This window comes from Leucoraja erinacea, chromosome 10 (assembly GCF_028641065.1).
Source record: "Leucoraja erinacea ecotype New England chromosome 10, Leri_hhj_1, whole genome shotgun sequence".
NCBI lineage: Eukaryota > Metazoa > Chordata > Chondrichthyes > Rajiformes > Rajidae > Leucoraja > Leucoraja erinaceus.
In genome coordinates this window covers 57,180,362-57,199,465 of record NC_073386.1, presented here as the reverse complement: position 1 = coordinate 57,199,465, position 19,104 = coordinate 57,180,362, and the positions used below count along the sequence as shown (strand labels likewise).

The window sequence follows — 19,104 nt, the reverse complement described above, 5'->3', positions numbered from 1 at the left end:
GGTGCATTTCAATGAACTCCAGCGAGTACAGGCCCACTGCCGTTATAAACGCTCATCATAGGTTAACCCACTCATTCCTGGGATCATTCTCGTAAACCTCCTCTGGACCCTCTCCAGAGCCAGCACATCCTTCCTCAGATATGGTGTCCAAATGTGTCCAAAATACTCCAAATGTGGCGTGACCTGCGCCTTATAGAGCCTCAGCATTACATCCCTGTTTTTGTATTCTAATTCTCTTGAAATAAATGCTACTATTGCGTTTGCCTTCTTTATCACTGATTTGTCTTGCCGATGACCTTTTTGGGAATTATGCACCAGCACTCCCAAGTCCTTTTGCACCTCCGATTTCTGGATTCTCGCCTCATTTAGAAATTAGTCTACGCCTTTTTTCCCCATTCATCTTTCTCTCAAACTCTGTTTGATACTATCCATTGAACTCCAGTTTTTAAACATCTGTTCATTATTCACGGCCATAATTTGTTTCTATCATCCTCATCCATCTCAATTAGCTCCCATCCCCACATACGCTGAATCCTCCTTAGTTTAGTTTTAGAGATACATCGTGGAAGCAGGACCATTGGCACACCGAGTCCACGCTGACCAACGATCACCCACACGCTAGTTCTATGTTATTCTACACGCTCGGGGACAATTCAAAGAAGCCAATTAGCACCAGAGCTGCTGCCTCACAGCGCCAGAGACCCGGGTCAGTTTAGTTTATTGTCACGTGTACCAAGATACAGTGAAAAACTTTTTGTTGCGTGCTATCCAGTCAGTGGAAAGACAATACATGATTACAGTCGAGCTATTTACCGTGTACAGATGCATGATAAGGGAATAATGTTTAGTGCAAGGTAAACCCAGTAAAGTCTAATCGCGGATAGACCAAGGACCATCAATTAGTTAGATAGTAGTTCAGCACTGCTCTCTGGTTGGGGTAGGACAGTACAGTTACCTAATAACAGCTGCAAAGAAACGGTCCCTGAATCTGTGCGTTTTCACACCTATACATTTTGCATCATGGGAGAGGGTAAAAGAGGGAGTGGTTTGTCCTTGATTATGCTGCTGGCCTTGCCAAGGCTGGGAATGAGTTTGATGCTGCGTGCGTGTGGAATTTGCACGTTCTCCCTTTGACCGCGTGGCTTCTCCGGGTGTTTGTGTGTGTGTGTGTGTGTGTGTGTGTGTGTGTGTGTGTGTGTGTGTGTGTGTGTGTGTGTGTGTGTGTGTGTGTGGAGTTAGCACGTTCTCCCCGTGACCGTGTGCCTTCTCTTCCGTGTGCGTGTATGTGGAGTTTGCACGTTCTCCCCGTGACCGCGTGCCTTTTTCTCCATGTGTGTGCTGACGGATTGCGCTCCCTACTCGCAGGTTGTTTCTAGGGTCGGAGGTCATCACGAGCAGCACTCCCACTAAGAGCTGCGAGCAGCCCAAGTCCCCGCCCAGCGGCAGCTCTGGGGAGAGCATGGACTCTGTCGGCGTTGCCTCATCCGACTCCAACAGCTCCAAAATCGAAAACACCTGCACCACCCCCGCCGACACGCCCGAAGAGCCGCAAAAAAAGGTAACGGGCGACCGCCTCCCTCGTGTACGGCACGGTGGCACAGCGTTAGTGTTGCTGCCTTACAGCACTTGCAGCGCCGGAGACCTGGGTTCAATCCCGATTACGGGTACTGTCTGTACGGAGTTTGTATGTTCTCCCCGTGACCCACGTGAGTTTTCTCCGGACTCTCTGGTTTCCTCCACACTCCAAAGACGTCCAGGTTCGTAGGTTAATTGGCTTGGTATAAATGTAAATTGTCCCTAGTGTGTGTGGGGTAGTGTTAATGTGCGGGGATCGCTGGTCGGTGCGGACTGTGTGGGCCGAAAGGCCTGCTTCCCCGCTGTGTCTCTAAAACTAAAAAACTAAAACACAGCCGCCAGGAACTGTAGATGCCTGCGTACATTTAAAAAAACACAAAGTGCTGGAGTAACTCAGCGGAGTGCAAGTGCCGCGGTGTTTCAAGCACAAAATGTTTTACGATGAGACTGTTCTAACTTTGCGAAAACAAAATGTTTTCCCAGATTACTGCCTGGATTAGAGGGCTTCAGCTACAGGGAGAGGGTCGGGTCGGTTAGACTTGGATTGGTTTCTGTGCCACATCAGATGAGAGGAGACTTGGCAGATGTATACAAAATTATGAGTGGTCCAGATAGGGCAGACAGTCAGAATCTTTCTCCTCCAGGCTGCCAATGTCCAAGACAACACCTATCTACATCCTCCAGAGATGCTGCCTGACCTGCTGAGAGTATAGTTTAGTTTATTATTGTCACGTGTACTGAGGTACAGTGTAAAGCTTTTTTGTTGTGTGCTAACCAGTTAGCGGAAGGACAATACAGGATTACAATCAACCCATCCACAGTGTACTGATATAGAATTATGGGAATAACGTTTAATGCAAGGTAGAGTCTGATTTAAGATAGTCTGAGGGATAGTTAAAGAATACGGGGTAAGTCATTTAGAACTAAGATGAGGAAAAGCTTTTCCACACAGAATGTGAAATTCTCTGCCCCAGAGGGCAGCAGAGGCCGGTTCTCTGGATGCTTTCAAGAGAGAGCTGGACAGAGCTCTTAAAGATAGCGGAGTCATGGGATATGGGGAGAAGGCAGGAACGGGGTACTGATTGTGGATGATCAGCCAGGATCACGGTGAATAACAGTGCTGCATCGAGGGGCTGAATGGCCTACTCCTGCACCTACTGTCTATTGGCTTCAATGAATAATAATGAATGTATAGAAATGTTATTAGGCAAGTATGTCCACTTGGTGCTTTGCTCGCAGGTAACAACAAGATATTCAGTAGACAATTAAAAATAAAACATTATAATTGAAACATGCGAAAATAAAGTACCAGACTAAAAAGAGGCTACAGACTTTTGGCTGTTGAGTGGAGTTACTGCTCGTGGGAAGAAGCTGTTTTTATATCTGGCTGTGGCAGCTTTGATAGTCCGGAGTCGCCTCCCAGAGGGAAGTGATTCTAAGAGTTTGTGGCCAGAGGTGAGAGCGGCAGCAAACATCTACAACTGCAGTAGATGGTAGGTGGGGACTGCTCTCTGGTTGGTGATAGGATGGTTAGAACAAAAGACACTAGAGCACAGGAACATAATGTTTGTGCCGAACATGACGCCAGGTTAAACTCTCATCTGCCTGCACATGATCCATATCTCTCTCTCCCCTCTACTTCCACATGCCCACCTAAAAGCTTCTTAAACACCCCTGTCATATCTGCCTCCACCACCTCCCCAGGTCAGGCACATGAGGCCCCCACCACTGCCCCGCGCATCCCCATTAAACTTTTCCCCTCTCTCCTTATAGCGACACTCTCTAGACTTGGACATTTCCAACCTGGCTAAAAACATACTGAGTGTCTACCCTAACTGTGCCTCTCATAATTTTTTATACTTCTAACTGGTCTCCTCTCAACCTCCGACATTGCAGAGAAAACAATGCAGGTCTATCCAACCTCGCCCTGTAGCTGAAGCCCTCGAATCCAGGCAGCTTTCTGGTAAAACATTTTGTTTTCAAAAAGTTAGAACCTTTTCCTCGTAAAACGTTTTGTGCTGCGCACGTCGGTCCAACGCGTTCTAATGAGGGGTGGACACAAGGAACTGCAGATGCTGGTTTACATAAAAAGATAAAGTGCTGGAGTAACTCCACAGTCGCTGGGGGGCCTGGTCTGGAGAAAGGCAGGTTTGTGATCCTTAGTGGAGGTCAGGTAAGTGGAGGAGCTTTGATTGAGCGTGTGGATCCTGTGGAAGGATAAAGTGAAGCTGAGATCTATGGAGTGAGCTGACTTATTCCAGCATTTTGTGGCGCAGCGGTAGAGTTGCTGCCTTACGGCGCCAGAGACCCGTGTTCGAATCTGATCACGGGTGCTGCCTGTACGGAGTTTACGTTCACCCTGTGACCACGTGGGTTTTCCCCGGGTACTCCAGCTTCCACACACGCTCCAAAGACGTGCATGTTTGTAGGTTAATTGGCTTCTGCAAATCGTAAATTCTCCCTGTTGTGTAGGATAGTGTGTGGGGATCGCTGGTCGGTGTGGACTCAGTCGGCCGAAGGGCCTGTTTCCGCACTGTATCTGTAAAGTCGCTCAAATAAGAATTGGCTGCTTTTTAAGCAGTCGTTGTGTTATGCAGAAGCAATACATTACAAGTGAAGCTTTGCGTGTTGCTAGCGCATCACACCAATATTTCGTTTAGTTTACGTAAGACAAACAGTCCCTTCGACCCACTGAGCCTGTGCCGACCAGCGATCACCCCATTCATTAGTTCTATGCTACACACTGAGGACAATTTACAGAAGCTAAATAACCAATAACCCTGCAGATCTTTGGGATGTGAGAGGAAATGGGATATGACAATAAAACATTCATGACTCTTGAAACCGGAGAAAACCCACGTGTTCACAGGGCGAATGTGGACGGCTCCTGAAGTCAGAATCGAACCCTGGTCTCTGGATCTGTGAGGCAGCAACTAATCTCATGATTTTATACACGTCTATAAGATCACCACATCCTATATAGTGGATGGGAGCAGCCTGGCTTGATGATAGTTGGGTGGAAGGTGAGGACTAGGGGGACTCCGCCCTTGTTGCGAGTGCGGGGTTGGGGAGAGAGAGCAATGTTATGGGGTATTGAAGAAACCCTGGTCAGAGCCTCATCTATAGTGGGGGAGGGGAACCCCTGTTCCCTGAAGAATGACATCTCCAATGCCCTGGCGTGGAACTCCTCATCCTGGGAGCACATGTGACATAGACGGAGGAATTGTGAGTAGGGGATGGAGTCCTTACAGGAAGCAGGGTGGGAAGAAGTGTAGTCCGGACAGCCATGGGAGTCAGTGGGTTTATAGTGGATGTCGGTCAGAAGTCTATCACCTGAGATGGAGATAGTGAGGGCAAGAAATGGTAGGGAAATTTCAGAAATGGTCCAGGTGTATTTGAGTGCCGGATGGAAGTTAGTGGTGAAGTGGATGAAGTCAGTCAGTTGTGTGTGGGTGCAGGAGGTGGCACCAATGCAGTCGTCGATGAAATGGAGGTACAGGTCGGGGATGGGGCCACGGTACGTCTCGAACAAGGATTGTTCGACGCACCCTACAAAGAAGCAGGCATAGCTGGGGCCCATGCGCGGGCCCATAGCTACGCCTTGTATTTGGAGGAATGGGAGGAGTCAAACAAGAAATGCTACACTTGTCGCTTTACCTCCCCCCCTCGACTCCATTCAAGGACCCAAGCAGTCGTTCCAGGTGCAACAGAGGTTCACCTGCACCTCCTCCAACCTCATCTATTGCATCCGCTGCTCTATATCGGTCAGACCAAGCGTATGCTTGCCGATCTTTTCGCCGAACACCTCCGCCCGGTACTTGATCTCCCTGTAGCTCAGTACTTCAACTCCCCCTCCCATTCCGAATCCGACCTTTCTGTCCTGGGCCTCCTCCATGGCCAGAGTGAGCACCACCGGAAATTGGAGGAGCAGCACCTCATATTTCGCTTGGGCAGTTTGCACCCCAGCGGCATGAACATTGACTTCTCCAATTTCCGGTAGCCCTCAGTTTCTCCTCCCCTCCTCAGCTCTCCCTCAGCCCTCTGGCTTCTCCTCTTCCTTTCCTCTTCCCGCCCCCCTCCCCCACCATACATCAGTTTGAAGAAGGGTTTTTTTGGCCCGAAACGTCGCATATTTCCTTCGCTTCATAGGTGCTGCCGCAACAGCTGAGTTTCTCCAGCACTTTTGTCTACCTTGGAAATATCTAAATTCCCATCCTTACTGTTTTGTTTTCCAGTCGAATGAATCGTTATCATCTTGCTCATCCACCCACTCAATGGACACGGCCTCTTCGGGAGTCTCGTCGTTGATCGGCACCATTTCATCCTTGCCTTCCTTCCCCCACAATCCCAAGGGCCATAATCGCACCATCTCGGGGACTTCCTGCAGCTCCATGGCGCCACATCCTGTGTACAACAAGCGGAACGAGGAAAATTGCATCATCCGCGTCAGCCTCGAGGACGACAATGGGAATCTCTACAAAAGCATTTTGGTACGTGAATGGCCTTCTTCCACGGCTTAGATACTACTTTATAGCATAGACACAGCATGGAAACAGGCCCTTCGGCCCACCGATTCAACGCCGACCAACGATTGGATAGAATGCACTAGTTCATGCACTCTAGAGACAATTTACTGAAGACAATTAACCTACAATCCCGTATATCTTTGACGTGTGGGAGGAAACAGGAGCACTGGTGATTAATCGGGTTATGGGGAGAAGGCAGGAAAATGGGGTTAGGAGAGAGAGAAAGATCGGCCATGATTCAATGGCGGATTAAGCTCGATGGGCCGAATGGCCTAACTCTGCTTCTATGAGCGTATGAGCACCCGAAGAAAATTCCCGCGCTGTCACTTGGGAGAAAATACAAACTCCCCACAGACAGCAGCCACAGTCAGGATGGAACCCGGGTCTCCGGCACTGTCTGCAGTAACTCTACCATTGCTGCAATATATTTGTGACTTCTGAATATAAAAGTTGGAAATGTGAAAAGTTGAAAACCCAGGAGCTTGTTTCCATGCTGTTTAGCTCAAAGTCTGCAACAGACCCAAAATTCTGGTTTCTCTCATAAGGGGCAAGAGCCAGAGGACATAGAGTGATGCAGTGTGGCCCTTTGGCCCATCTTGCTCACACTGGCCAACATGTCCCACCTGCCTGCATTCGGCCCATATCCCTCCAAACATGTCCTATCCATGTGCCTGTCCAATTGTTTCTTAAACGTTGCGATAGTCCCTGCCTCCTCTGGCAGCTCGTTCCATACACCCATACACAATGTGAGAGGGGAAAGATTTAATAGGGACCTGAGGGGCAGCTTTTTCACACAGAGGGTGGTGGGTGTAGTGGTACAGAAGGCTGAGAGGTGATCACATAGAGGTGTATAAAATCATGAGGGGAATAGAAAGAGTGAATGCAGAGGGTCTTTTACCCAGGGGAGGGAAATCAAGAACCAGAGGACATGGGTTTAAGGTGAGAGGGGCAAGATTTAATTGGAATCTGGTGGGTGTTGGGTTTTGGGAACGAGCTGCCAGAGGAGATAGTTGTGGCTGAAACTATACAATATTTATAACTCAACTGAACAAGTACATGGATAGAAAATGTTTCGAGGGATATGGACCAAACATGGGCAGGTAGGACTAGCGTAGAAAAGGGGCATCTTGGCCGGTTTGGGCAAGTTGGATTGAAAGGCCTGTTTCTGTAGTGTATGGTGCTAAGGGTATATGGTTTGAAAGGTGCGCTGGAATGTCATTGGGGACACTCTTATCTTTCATTGTCTTGGACACCCTGTAGTTTGAAATGGGAGGAGAGAATATAAATCCTAATGTTCATTAGGGTTGATTATTTGTTCAAAATATGATCCTTTGCCAAACGGTGTAAATGCATCCGAAAAATTAATCTATATGTCAATAATTTAAAATTTACGAGACCTTTACCTACTGCAGTGGATGTTTTACTTTGGACTTTGGACTTTCCAGCACTGTGTGGAAACAGGCCCTTTGGCCCACTGAGTCCACGCCGACCATCAATCATCCCGTACACTAGCACTATCCTACACACTAGGGACAATGTACAATTGACAGAAGCCAATCAACTTGTAAACCTGCACATCTTTGGAGTGTAGGAGGAATCCGAGTTACACCCGGAGAAACCCCACGCAGTCACAGGGAGAATCTACAAACTCCGTGCAGCCAGTACCCGTAGTCAGGGTCGAACCGGGTCTCAGGCGCTGTATGTAAGGCGGCAGCTTTGTGACGCCCAATTGTTAGCAACCTTATCCGCATCTGTTGGAGACCAAATAAACTATACAAAGATTTCAACTCCACCCGATTAGTTTCTCAGCATGTTTAATAGAAATTTAAAGCCGTTTGAAGTTTGATCTTTATTTTATGTGAAGTTGGAGTGAGGCTACGTGAAGAGCCCGCCAGCCCGCATTCGCGTCAATCTTCAAAGCAACTGTATGAAACCACAAACGACTTGCATGAACTTAAACTATAGAAAGATTAATAACACTTGACTTACCGAATGATCTTTATGAGATTCAGGGTTGGGAGTGGAGGGCACATAGTCTCTCACTCCAACCTCATAAATTAAAGATCAAACTTTAAACGGTGAGTTCTCGTTTAATCTTTCTATTTTATATCGAAGTCTCGTGATGAGACTACGTGAAGCCTTCAAAGCTCTGTGGTTTCATGCAGTAAACCAATCTGTATGTGAAACTTGTAATGTTGTATGTTGCTCTTGTAATAGAACCTTTAGCTGAAAGAATCAGATCACATCCGAACATCCATGGTTATAATACAAAATATTCAAATAATAAAATATCCTTATACGCAGATGATGTACTATTGTACATCACAAAATCCCAAATTAGTATACCAAACATATTAAACCCAATAGAGGATTTTGGATCTTTTTCACGATACAGAATAAATTAGAATAAAAGTGAAATTATGTCAATAAAACCCAGAGTCTCAACACACCTTTTAAAATTTCCTTTTAAAATTGCTACAGAAAAATTTAAATATTTGGGAATTGAAATCACTAGAAAATATCAAGCTATGTTTAATGCAAATTATAGCCCCCTACTTAAGAAATTAAACGTTCTAATTAAATTTTGGGAAACGCTCCCGATGTCTTTAATAGGTCGAAAAAATGATCTTTCTACCATAAATTCTATACCTATTCCAGTCAATTCCAATATACCTCCCAAAAAAGTTAAAAAAAAAAAACTGGACTCAGACATTTTATATGGGACTATATATCCCATAGAATACAAAGAACACACTTGAGTAAACCTAAAGAATTTGGTAGATTAGCACTTCCTAAATTTTTGTATTATTACTGGGCAGTAAATATCAAAAATGTGATTCACCTGTTGGACAACTCTGCCCAGCAGGTGGATTGGATAGTAATGGAGAGAGAGGACTGCTCCCCTTTTAATATAGGAGCGATCCTCCTCTCACCAACGAACCTGAATAACACAAAATACAATGAAAATCCAATTATACACAGTACAATTAGAACTTAGAAACAAATAAAACTTACCCTAAAATTAAGAAATCTATCGCTTCTTTCTCCGATAACCCGTTGTTTAAACCTATATTATAGATAAATCATTTACACAATGGGAAATAATAGGAATTAAAACGTTTGGAGACATATACGAAACTGGAAAATTATTATCATTCCAACAACTACAACTAAAATACAATTTGAGAAATAATCATTATTTTAAATATTTTCAAATATGTGACCATTTGAAAAAAAATACACAAGATTATCATAACGTCCCCAGACTTCCTGGATGAAGCAATGAATACAAAGGCTGAATCAGCCAATTTAATATCACACTTGTATAACTTCATTCTAAATATAGAAATACCATCATCTGATGGAATTAGAAGAGGCTGGGAACAAGAACTAGCTATAAAAATTTCGAAAGAGAGGTGGGATAAACATTTGCTATATGTGCATAAATGCTCGATTAACGTAAGACACATTCTAATTCAATTTAAAATCTTACATAGACTATATTACTCAAAAACTAAAATAAGTAAACTTCCCCTATTTGTGATAAATGTCTATCCCAAGAAGCTACTATAGCGCTTTCATTCGTTTTCTGTATAAAAATCCAAAAACTTTGGACTGAAATTTTTGAAATCTTCACAAAATTATTTAAAATGAAATTAATACCAAAAGCAGAATTGATTAATTTTGGAACAATGGAAGGCAGCCCTGAACTAACTGCGTTTCAAAAGAACCTATTTAATTATGGTTTAATAACGGGAAAAAAACCTATTCTTAAATTCGGGAAAAACGCCCCTATACCAACAATAAATATGTGGATTTCAAATATGTTCGAAACATTACAATTGGAAGATATGAGACTCCTTCTAGCAGGCAAATCAGACCATTTCCAAAAGATTTGGTCTGCATTTATCGACTTACTACAAGTATAAGGTGCAACAGAACTCTGAAAAGAAATGGTTTCAGGACCTGGTGAGGGGGGAGGAAAAATACGAAGTTGGTATATCCCTTCCAGCTCTGTTTTCTACTTTTAACATAGCTTTAGTTTCTTTTTCTCTTTTTTCTTTTCTAGGGCTTACTTCTTAACTTTTTTCTCTACCTCTTCGTGACTATGGCTCTTTTTTCTTGATCACTTTTTCACACACGCACGATTCTATCTCACTTTCTTTACCTTTCTCTCTTTTTATAGCTTAAAAAAGGAAGTTGTACAAGAAATGTATTAAGTTATATTTGGCTTGTATTATTGTAATGTACTTTACTTCTAATAAATAAATTAAAAAATAAAATTAAAAAAACACTAAACAGATAAACCATAAATGGTAGAAAAGACATGGGCTATTAACAACATGATGCTAACTTACATACATGTACATTGCCCTTAATCAGACTGCAGTCCCAATTGCTTTTGGTTAGACAATAGCTCATGCAACACTGTTCAGAATTCTATCTGCAACCATCCAGATATGTTCAACGAAATGTTATCTTCTGAAAGTGCGCTTATCTGAGCCTCCTGCTGTTGCAAGAAGATGATCAAAGGGGAAAATCCATTCTATTGGCTGCAAGAGAGCCAGCCCCCCTGGTAGAGTGAGAGTTGAAATTATTTGAATTCACTCCTGCTTTTAGCTGCTTACATTCTATCCATCTTTAAAGAGTCTGCACCAACAATCTCTTGTGATACTTAAATAACTATGAAGAAACTATCCTTCATCTCATAGGCACTTAGTAACCTAGGTGTACCCTTTTACAAAACACCCCCAATCTCCAAACTGGTGGGTATGCTGTCAACTCCAACTTGTATCCAACCATGCCCGATTTGCTTTATGAGTTCATTCCCATAAAAAGCTACACTTATGTCAGATTTGACCGAGATCCAGACGGAGATTGAGTAAAGACTGTGCTCTTTGTGCTGAAATCAGTTGGCATGAGCATAACTTACAAGATACTGCTGCAACATTAGGAATACAGTTGATGATAATCTGCATAATAATTTATACTGTTATTTACCACACTACTTTGTATCTAGACTTAGAGTGTTCTTATAAAAGACCCATCCATACCCTTAGTCAACTGTGGGTGAATAACCAATCATTTATTGTCCCATTTATAGTACTAGGTACAACAGCAAAGCAGCACGAGCATTGTCAATTGTGCTATAACAGGCTGTTCCTGCGGCCCTTCTGCTCCTTCGGAGCCTTAGTGGAGCTCACTGGACAGGTCGGGCCTGCCAGTATTGCAAACCAGGTTCGATAAGCTGCTCTTGCGGGGCCAGCTAGTGACTCCCGCATGCTCCTTTCCGGAGCTTCAACGGTAGTAGCTGTACAGGTCGCGCCCGTCAGCTTCTCCGCATTCGCCGCCTGCTCTCTTCCGGAGCCTCAACGGTGGTAGCTGCACTGGCCGCGCCCGTCCGCTTCTAGCCGTTCCGCCGCCTGCTCCCTTCTGGAGCCTCCACGGAGTTAGCTGTACGGGTCGCGCCCGTCAGCCTCTCCGCATTCCGCGCCTGCTCTCTTCCGGAGCCTCAACGGTGGTAGCTGCACTGGCTGTGCCCGTCAGCTTCTCTGGGCCCACTGCACCTATTTTCGGAGCAGCAGCCCGTTCCTGTAAACAAAAATGCTTACCTGTCGGAGCAGTTTCGAACTGGCGGGTTCTTCACGTAGTCTCATCACGAGACTTCGATATAAAATATCACAGAAGGCTGCAGAGGCCAAGTACTAGATAGATTCTAGTATGGGTGTCAGGTTATGGGAAGAGGGCAGGAGAATGGGGTTAAGAGGGAGAGATAGATCAGCCATGACTGAATGGCCTAATTCTACACCTATTCCTTATGAGCACGGCAGCAGACAGCACCCGTAGTCAGGATCGAACCCAGGTCTCTGGTGCTGTATGGCAGCAACTGCCGCTGCTTCACCGTGACTCCCTACATTTCCTTAATTTTCTGCCTTGTGGCTCTTTTGAAAGATTACAGGTACATTATCTAATTACAAACTGAAGGCAAGAACCCTGCAGAGGATCCAGGGACATTGTCTTGGGTTAAATTTCAATGGTCTTTTACTGATTTTTCAGAGTGGGTGGGGAAAAGAATGGATTAGTAGCCAAGAGCTGAAGTTTGAGAATAGACTTATGATTCCAAAATTCCCCAATCCTGTTGCAATAGAAAGCAAGGATCATTTTTCTCAGGGGGCTGGGCACGAGCTGCCTAAACTCTCGAGGCGAGAGAAATGAGTTCCTAATTATAGAATCAAGCACTCTACCCCTCCACAATGAACTTTATTAAACTGGTACATTCTTTCATTCCAATATTCTGTTTACCTGATTCCTGAGAGTTGTGCAACTGTGAGTTGAATATTAAACATTCTGCACAGCACTCAGGAACTGAAAATTGCCAACTCTCGTGAGCAATTTTGTTTCTATTTCATCAGTTCCATTTCATTAACTTTTTATATAAACACGGACCACTGCGGTGACACTTTGCGAAAACAATATTTAAAATCTACTGCCGTCTTGCCAATAGATATTAAAGTGGACAGTTTACTTCAGAGATACAGCACGGAACTGAGTCCGCACCGACCAGCTATCCCCGCATATTAACACTACCCTACACACACACACTGGGGACAATTTACATTTATACCAAGCCAATTAACCTACAAACCGGCACGTCTTTGGAGTGTGGGAGGGAGCCGGAGCAGCCGGAGAAAACTCACGCAGGTCACGGGGAGAAGGTACAATCACCGTACAGACAGCACCTGTAGACAGGATCGAACCCGGGTCTCTAGCGCTGTAATGCAGGAACTCTACCACTGCGCCACCGTGCCGCCCTACAAAGAAACTAGTCTGGTGGAATTGAATTCTTTGTATAGTTTACTTGCTATCAAATAGGCACGGATAAAGCTACCAACTGGACGGCACAAAGTTGCTGCCCCACAGCGCCAGAGACTCGGGTTCAATCATGACCTTGGGCGATGTCTGGAGTTTGCACCTTCTCCCCGTAACTGCGTGGGCGTCCTGTGGAACTCCAGCTTCCTCTCACATTCCAAAGGCGTGTGAGTTTGCACGTAAGATGCTGCAATAACTGAGCAGGACAGGCAGCATCCCTGGAGAACACGCATAGGTTCAGAACCCTTCTTCAGACCGATTGAAGGGCAGGACAAAAGGAAGCTGGAAGCCAGAAGGCTTGGAAGTTAATTGGCATCTGTAAATTGCTTCTACTTAATGGAAGCTGAGTTTAATTTATTGTCACGTGCAGAGTGAAAAGCTTTTGTTGTGTGCTAACCAGTCACCAGAAAGACAATACATGATTACAATCGATCTATCCACAGGGTACAGAAACATGATAAAGGGAATAAAGTGAATAACGTTTAGTGCAAGATAAAGTTCACTAAATTCCGATTGAAGATAGTCCGAGCATCTCCAATGAGGTAGAGTAGCTCAAGGCTGCTCTCTGGTTGTTGGTGGAATAGTTCAGTTGCCTGATAACAGAACGTGGGATAACATTGAGCTGGTGTGAAAAGGTATTCAATGGATGGGGTGAACTCGATGGCCCGAAGGGCCTGTTCCATTCTCTAAACTTAACTGACCGTAGGCCTGAGGAGTGTTTGCAAACGACTGGTCAAATAATGGGGTAGCATTTTTCTAAGTTACACACAAAATACTGGAGTAACTCAGCGGGACAGGCAGCATCTGTGGAGAGAAGGAATGGGTGATGTTTCAGGTCGAGACCCTTCTTCAAACTGAGAGTCAGGGGAAAGGGAATCTGGAGATATGGAAGGTTAAGGTGTGAAAATGCGAGATTAAAGCAGACGATGCGGATCGAAGCGGTGCATTTTTCTAACACTTGTTTGTTTTCTGGTAACAGGTAACCCTTATTAAATCCCTTTCAGAAGATCCTCGGTGCCACCCCACTCAATAAACCTAGCGTCTCAAGTAAATACTTTTTCCCTTCCTCTCCAGCTGACCAACCAAAACAAGTCCCCGTTCGTTATCCAGAGAGCCATGTCGAAGCACAACCTGGAAGGAGAAGATTGGGAGGAATATCAGCTTGTCCTGATCCTCTCAGAAGACAGAGGTGAGGAATAAAACATTGGTTCCTTGATGCTGGAAGATGTTCAGTCTTCTGCCGAAACTCAGTGTGTTGGAGGAGCTCAGCATATCAAGGTGGCACAGCGGTAGAGTTGCTGCCTTACAGCATTAGAGACCCCAGTTCCATCCTGACTCCAGATGCTGTCTGTGCGGAGTTTGTACATTCTCCCATGACCGCATAAGTTTTCTCTGGGTGCTCCGGTTTCCTCCCACCCTCCAAAGACGTGCAGGTTTGTAGGTTAATTGGCTTCCATAAAATATTTGTCTCTGGTGTGTAGGATAGTGCTAGTGTACAGGTGATCGCAGGTCCACATGGACTCGATGGGCCGAAGAGCCTGTTTCCAATCTGTGCACACTAAAATACTGAACAAAACTAAACTAAATTATGTGTGAAGGGAATGGGCAGGCGACATTTCAGGTTCAAACCTTTCATACTGGATATGGAACCCACATCCAGTTAGGGTTGAGTCTGAAGAAGGGCTCCAACACAAAACGTCGCCTGTCCATGCCTTCCAATGCGTGGAAGCAGGCACTTTGGCCTTACACGCCCATGCTGACCAACATGCCACATCTACACTAGTCCCACCTGCCTGCGTTTGGCCCATGGCCCTCTAAACCAATGCTATCCATCTAGCTGTTTTTAAACATTGTGATAGTTTTCTTTAGAGATACAGCATAGAAACCACTGGCCCATTGAGTCCACGCCGACCATCCTTCACACTACTTCTATGTGATCACACTTTCTCACCCACACCATACACAATAGTGACCATTTTTACAGAGACCCATTAACCTACAATTGTAGATGGGATATGAAGGAATCAGAGCACCCGGAGGAAACGCATGCGGTCACGGGGTGAACGTGCAAACTCCACACTTACAACACCCGTGGTCAGCATGGAACCCGGGTCTCTGGCACTGTGAGGCAGTGGCTCTGCCTGCTGAGCCTCTGTGCCATGCTAAGGATACAGCACGGAAACAGGCCTTTCAGCCCACCGAGTCCACACTGACCATCGATCTACCTGTCCACACTAGTTCCATGTTATCTCACTTTGTCATCCACTCCCTACTCACCAGGGGCAATTTACAGAGACCAATTAAACAATTATTGACATTATAATGTTATATATATGATAATATAATATAAATCCAAGTGATGTAAACCCTTTTGTAGTGTGCTGCAAGATTTGAGACGGTATTGCAACTAAGCCCCACTCTGAATCATTTAGAATTCTATAACTTCTACAGTACATACCTTTAGAAAGGAGATGAGGAGGAATTTATTTAGCCAGAGGGTGGTGAATCTGTGGAATTCATTGCCACAGATGGCTGAAGAGGCCAAGTCAATGAATATTTTTAAAACACAGATTGACAGATTCTTGATTAGTGCGGGTGTCAGGGTTTATGAGGAGAAGGCAGGAGAATGGGGTTGAGATGGAAAGATAGATCAGCCACAATTGAAGGGGGAGTAAACCCGATGGGCCGAATGGCCTAATTCTGCTCCTATGACGTACAAACTTGTTCACTGGATATGTAGCTTTCTATTCACAAAGCAAGACTGCAATGTAAATAAGTGTAAAAGCAAAGAACTGCAGATGCTGGTTTAATACCAAAGATAGACACGAAGTGCTGGAGTAACTCAGCACAGGGCCGGCCTTAAGCCGATTGGACCGTTTGCTCCCAATTGGGCCCTGCGCCTAAGGGGGCCCCGCGCTAGAGTAATCAAAAGATGCTAGAGCTCCGCAACTGTTCCCCCGCAACGCTGCGAGAGGCATAACTGAACCAGTGTTGCTTTCATCCGTCTGTCCGCACGTTCACTCGCTCGCTCTTGGTGCCGGCGCTTGTCCCCTCAGACTCCGCCAAACTGAAGTGGCAGGTGGTTCTGCTATCGGGTCCCCACGGCCGCTCACAGTCACCCGAGCTGCTTCCTTCCTCGGAAGTGGCGGCCAGTTCTGCTGTCCGTGCCCGGAGCGCTGCGGCAGCCACCCGAGCTAATTCACTACCCGGCCACAATACGGTGGCTCAGTGCAAGAAGCGTCGCAAGTGGGTTACTGGCCCCCATCCCCTCCTTCACAACACTCCTGCCCTCCCCGCAACTTTACCCCGGGCCAGACTCCTCAAACACTGTGAAAGGAGCTCTTCCCCCCACCCACACCGGGAAATACAGTATTTAAAAACATAGTACCAAGAAATGTACTTACCACGGTATTGGTACACAAACGCCATTCTTCTCTCTTTGCTTCCTAATATACCCTTCAGATAATGGCAATCCATATTTGAAAATCCCGCCAAGAAACTTGCGCTGCGCCTGCTCAGTACAGCAAAGGCAGAGTTTCAGCTGCCTTCAGCCCCGCTTGAAATTGCGGCTTCAAGCTGCGCTGACGGCACGTGGGCTGCACAGACCTTTGCGTGTTGCAATTGCTGCTGTTGAAAGGCACGGAGAATTATGCCTACCTAAGAGATCGATCTCTTAGATAGGCATAATTCTCCCATGCCTTTACTATTTATATTTAATGATTACCATGTCATAATTTTAGTCAGGGTAGGCAGTGCCTACCTTGTCTACCCTGACGGCACGTGCCTGAACTCTGGTCACATCACAGTGAAGGAGCGTGTGTGTGTGTGTGTGTGTGTGTGGCCCGGACATTGAACAGATGGCTGTGGATCTCCGCTTATGCTGTGTGCCCTGGGGATTCTCACACGCCACTCTAGTGGGTGTTTATGTTTAATCTTTAAGTAGTTTTGTATCTTGTTGCTTTTTTGGTGTGACTGTAAGGTAAATCAAATGTCACTGTACCTCGGTACATGTGACAACAAAGGACCATTGAAATGTTTGTCAGACGGGCGATCACGTGGGCCCCGTAGGCCTCGTGTTCAGCGAAACGGTCGGCCAATCTACGTTTGGAAATGTACTCATTGCTTTTTTTCCTCTTCTGCCCCCAGAGTTGGTCATTCCAGACAACGCCAACGTATTTTACGCGATAAGCCCCTCTGGGAACTTTGACTTCATCCTGAGGAAGAAGAACCACAGTCAGCTGGGACGCCAATCCTTGAACAACCTCTCCAGAGAGTCCAAAAAGGGAATCATGGCAGACAGAATGAGCAAAGTCAAGCTGTGAGAGGAGGCCGGGATCGCCGTCAGTGCTTCCACACCCTCTGGCGGAGATGAACCTTACCACTAAGTATTGAGAGCCCTGGAATATATGTGAATAAATTTGCCTTGACTGTATTTACCCAACATCGTGGATGACATTGAGTAAAAACCCTAACTTCCTCCTTGGGAAGGCAACGCTTGTCCATTGTTGAAGATTATTTTGCACACCAGCCCTGCTCGGATGGGACTGAGATGTACTCAGGCTGGAGAGCGGTTGACAGCTTCCCCTGCGACCCTGTAAACTTCAATTGGGGGAGGCAAGGAAAAAAATGTATTGGCCAACTCGGTTGACTAAATGTGGTTGTTTGACTTTGTTTCCTGCAGAGCCACATTCAAACTAGTGAACAACCTCCAGTCAGTGGCCAGATGATGAATGCTTTTGGAAAGTGTTTGGATTGGCCTATTGAACTCCTGGGCAGATATTTCCTGTCTATTTCCCCCTCCCTCCCTCCCTGCCTAATAATTTAATCTCCTCTTGGATATACAGAACTAGACCCACCTTCAACAAAGGACATCTGAAAAGGGGGGTGTTGGTCGCCAATGATATTGCACTTGTCTCAAAATTCTGGTCAGCTTTATAGAGAACTGTTATTTTGTGTGTACATTTGTAAATGTGATCTGTGTCATGGAGGGACCAGTGGAGCCGTAGCAGATGCTGAGCGTCCCAACTATCTGGAAGGTGACTTTTGTAGCTTTTCTGTCCTTTTATTCTGGAACAATTGGTGTGTTCTGCACAATTCTCTCTCTCTCTCTCACACACACACACACACACACATACACTCACACTCTCACTCACTCTTTCCACCCCTCACTCTTCACCCACTCACTCTTCACCCACTCATTCACCCACTATCACTCACACTCACTCACAAATCACTCACTCACTCTACACCCACACTCACTCTCACTCACTCTTCACTCTCTCTCACTCACTGTCACACTCACTCACTGTCACACTCACACACACACACTCTCTCTCGGTAACCATGTGCCTATGATCTCTGGTGAGCAAGTGTTCGAAGAAGCTCACAAACAAAGATCTGGAGTTCCACTCTTTTTTTTCCACTCTTCCTTTAGCTGAAACACCGGTAACTAAAATGTTCATCAGACATGGACAGCCCCGAACCACCACCTACATGAAAGTTTCAACATCTCGGCCCTTTCACTCAGCATTGAGCGCACTAATGTAAAAAGAAAATGTATCTACGATATTGGACACAGATGTTAAATGCAAATTGCCTGCGGTATCAGTGAAACTTTCTGTATGTATACTTTTGTAAATAATTTTCAATATTCCTTGTTTTTAATTTGTTTTTAAGAAAATAGCTACTAAAAATAAATTTCAATGCATCAATTTATTTTTTGAAATGAAGTTTTGAGAGATTTAAGGCACCAGGCAATTTTCTGCTCTGACCTTAACCGCTGCTCTCTGCATGTTGTTTATGGCATGGATTAGGTATTGGGAGTACTGCCATCTCTTACACATCACTGATCCAAGCACAAGCCTGATTTCCCAATAAGCTGTTCACGCACTATTTGTGGTAACTCCCTTCAATAACATTATGGAGCTAGACACAAAGTGCTGGAGTAATTCAGTGGGCCAGGCAGCATATCTGGAGAAAAACGATGGATAATTTTTTTTAGTTTAGTGATACAGCACGGATACCGGCCCCTTCAGCCCATCGAGTCCATGCCGATCAGCAACCCCCGCACACGATCGCTAGCCTACACACATTTACTTACTTAGACTTAGTTCCTGCCACACTGTTGAGTACA

General features: G+C 45.4%; 1 protein-coding gene across 5 annotated transcripts in view; it reads left to right on the top strand.

Annotated features, from left to right (window-relative positions):
• The window catches only part of rgl1 (ral guanine nucleotide dissociation stimulator-like 1), a 229,571-nt gene extending 210,885 nt beyond the window's left edge, over positions 1-18,686 (top strand). For all 5 annotated transcript variants that reach the window (XM_055642421.1, XM_055642422.1, XM_055642418.1 and 2 more), the window contains 4 exons: positions 1,366-1,558; positions 5,811-6,065; positions 14,046-14,160; positions 17,118-18,686. In XM_055642421.1, the coding sequence (XP_055498396.1) occupies positions 1,366-1,558; positions 5,811-6,065; positions 14,046-14,160; positions 17,118-17,293 (739 nt within the window). In that variant the 3' untranslated portion in view covers positions 17,294-18,686. The remainder of the gene's footprint in view (positions 1-1,365; positions 1,559-5,810; positions 6,066-14,045; positions 14,161-17,117) is intronic.
• The last annotated feature ends 418 nt before the right edge of the window (positions 18,687-19,104 follow it).